The following is a 1744-nucleotide window of genomic DNA, read 5'->3' as shown; positions in this document are numbered from 1 at the left end:
TTTGGGTTCAAAGGGACCTTAAATGAAGCCCATCCAGTTCCATAGCAGGGATGGATAGCGAGACCTTCCACCAGGTTGCTTCATCCAGCCTGGATGGATGCCTTGAACTCCTCCGGGAATGGGGCAGCCAGACCTTTGCCAGGCCCTCACCACCTTCACAGGGAGAAATTCCTTCCCAACATCCAATTTACATCTCCTCATTTTCAGCTTAAAGCCTTTCCTCCCTCCCTAGGCAGGACCCTGCACCCTGGGGCTCCCTGACCGTGGCGCTGGGGGAGGCTGTGGGGAAGCGAATCCCGCTCAGCTCCAGGAACCTCTGCTAATTCCAGTGGTTTTCTCCCATGGTCCTCGAAGGAACAAGAGCTGCAAGCTGATCCAGGAGGGGAAGGAATGCTTCCAGGGCATGCGCCTGAGGCACTATTACATGCTGTGTGGGGCCCTGCTGCGCGTGTGGAGCAGGATCGCCGGCGTCATGGCAGACATCACCAGCAGCAGCTACCTGCAGATCGTGCGCCTCAAGACCAAGGAGAAGAAGAAACAAGTCGGTGTGTGAAGTGTTGGTGTGGGAGGGGGAGCAGGGGGAAGGGGTCCAGCTAGCCAGCATCAAGATTTCCTTCTTAAAATGGTTGTGTTCCAGCACACAAGGTAGAAGCACCACTTCCTCCCTTCCAGGAGGGGACTTGGATGTGTTGGGGCAGAGGGGGTGAGCCAGGCCCATCGTCCTCCTCCCCACTGTCCCCACAGTGCCCCATTCCTTCCCAGAGGGCTGCGGGGATGTTATGGATGGAGAGGGGAGAGCTTAGACAAGTCCCTGCCTTTGGCAGGTTTCTGGCAGTAGGCAGCACCCCAAAACCCACTCTCACTTGCAAGTTCTTAATAATGACTGGTCAGGCCATGAATTATTTCTTTAAATAGACATGGAAAACAGACATAAACAGATAATTAAAAGAAACACCACTAGTAGATAAAGGTACCTATGTTACAGCTGGCAAAGAAATACTATAAATTAGGAGTCAATGTCACTGAGCAACAAATGATAGCAGTGTGCAGAGAATGTCCTTAATTTCTCTCAATCCCCAGGGGAAGTAACTTGATGCCCATGTCTTGGTTGTTGAGAACTCTCCACACACTCAGAAAATGTATTAGAGATTTCTGCTTTCATGAAAATCATAGTGGTCTTTTATAGCTGTAAAAATGCTTGTGTTCTGTTTCCTTTCTCACACCAAGACAGAATGCTTATTGCTGGCTAAGGAGGTTTGCAGCTAAGATAATTAATCACATGACAATTCCAGTGTGACTTAGCCACGTGTCACGGGGAGATAAGGTTTTGCTGTGTTGGGGGTGGAAGGTCCTGCCACAGGGGACTGATGTCTGTTCCTCCCCCAGGGATAAAGATCCCCGAGAGCTGCGTGCACAGGGTGCGGGAGGAGCTGAAGCAGATGGACGAGGACGTGAAGAGGAAGCAGAGCCGGCTGCTCCAGGCCCAGGAGCAGAGCTCGCCCTTCTCCCTGCCCCTGCACATCCTGCCAGGGCCTGGGCTGCCCCTGCCCTCCCTGTGCCAGGATGAGATCCTGGACTTGACCTACAGCCCTCCCAGCAACAGCATTCCTGACTTGGTGTTGAACCCAGAGACCAGAGCGCTCTGCTTCTCCTCGGAGCCCCCTTTGCAGCCCCAGCAGCAGCACAGGTTGTCCTTTGGCTTTGGCCACGCTCCTGGCCTGGAGGGCAGCACAGCCCCCGGCCC

At 53.7% G+C, this 1744-nt stretch overlaps 1 protein-coding gene across 1 annotated transcript in view; it reads left to right on the top strand.

Annotated features, from left to right (window-relative positions):
- SBNO2 (strawberry notch homolog 2) overlaps positions 1–1744 on the top strand; it is a 48436-nt gene that overhangs the window by 44245 nt on the left and 2447 nt on the right. Inside the window, exon 32 of the mRNA XM_031063290.1 lies at positions 1725–1744. This exon is cut by the window's right edge and continues 2447 nt beyond it. Coding sequence (XP_030919150.1) covers positions 1725–1744 — 20 coding nt within the window. The remainder of the gene's footprint in view (positions 1–1724) is intronic.

The sequence above is a fragment of the Geospiza fortis genome, unplaced genomic scaffold (genome assembly GCF_000277835.1).
Source record: "Geospiza fortis unplaced genomic scaffold, GeoFor_1.0 scaffold241, whole genome shotgun sequence".
Classification (NCBI taxonomy): Eukaryota; Metazoa; Chordata; class Aves; order Passeriformes; family Thraupidae; genus Geospiza; species Geospiza fortis.
This window is presented reverse-complemented; position numbering and strand designations above follow the sequence as displayed.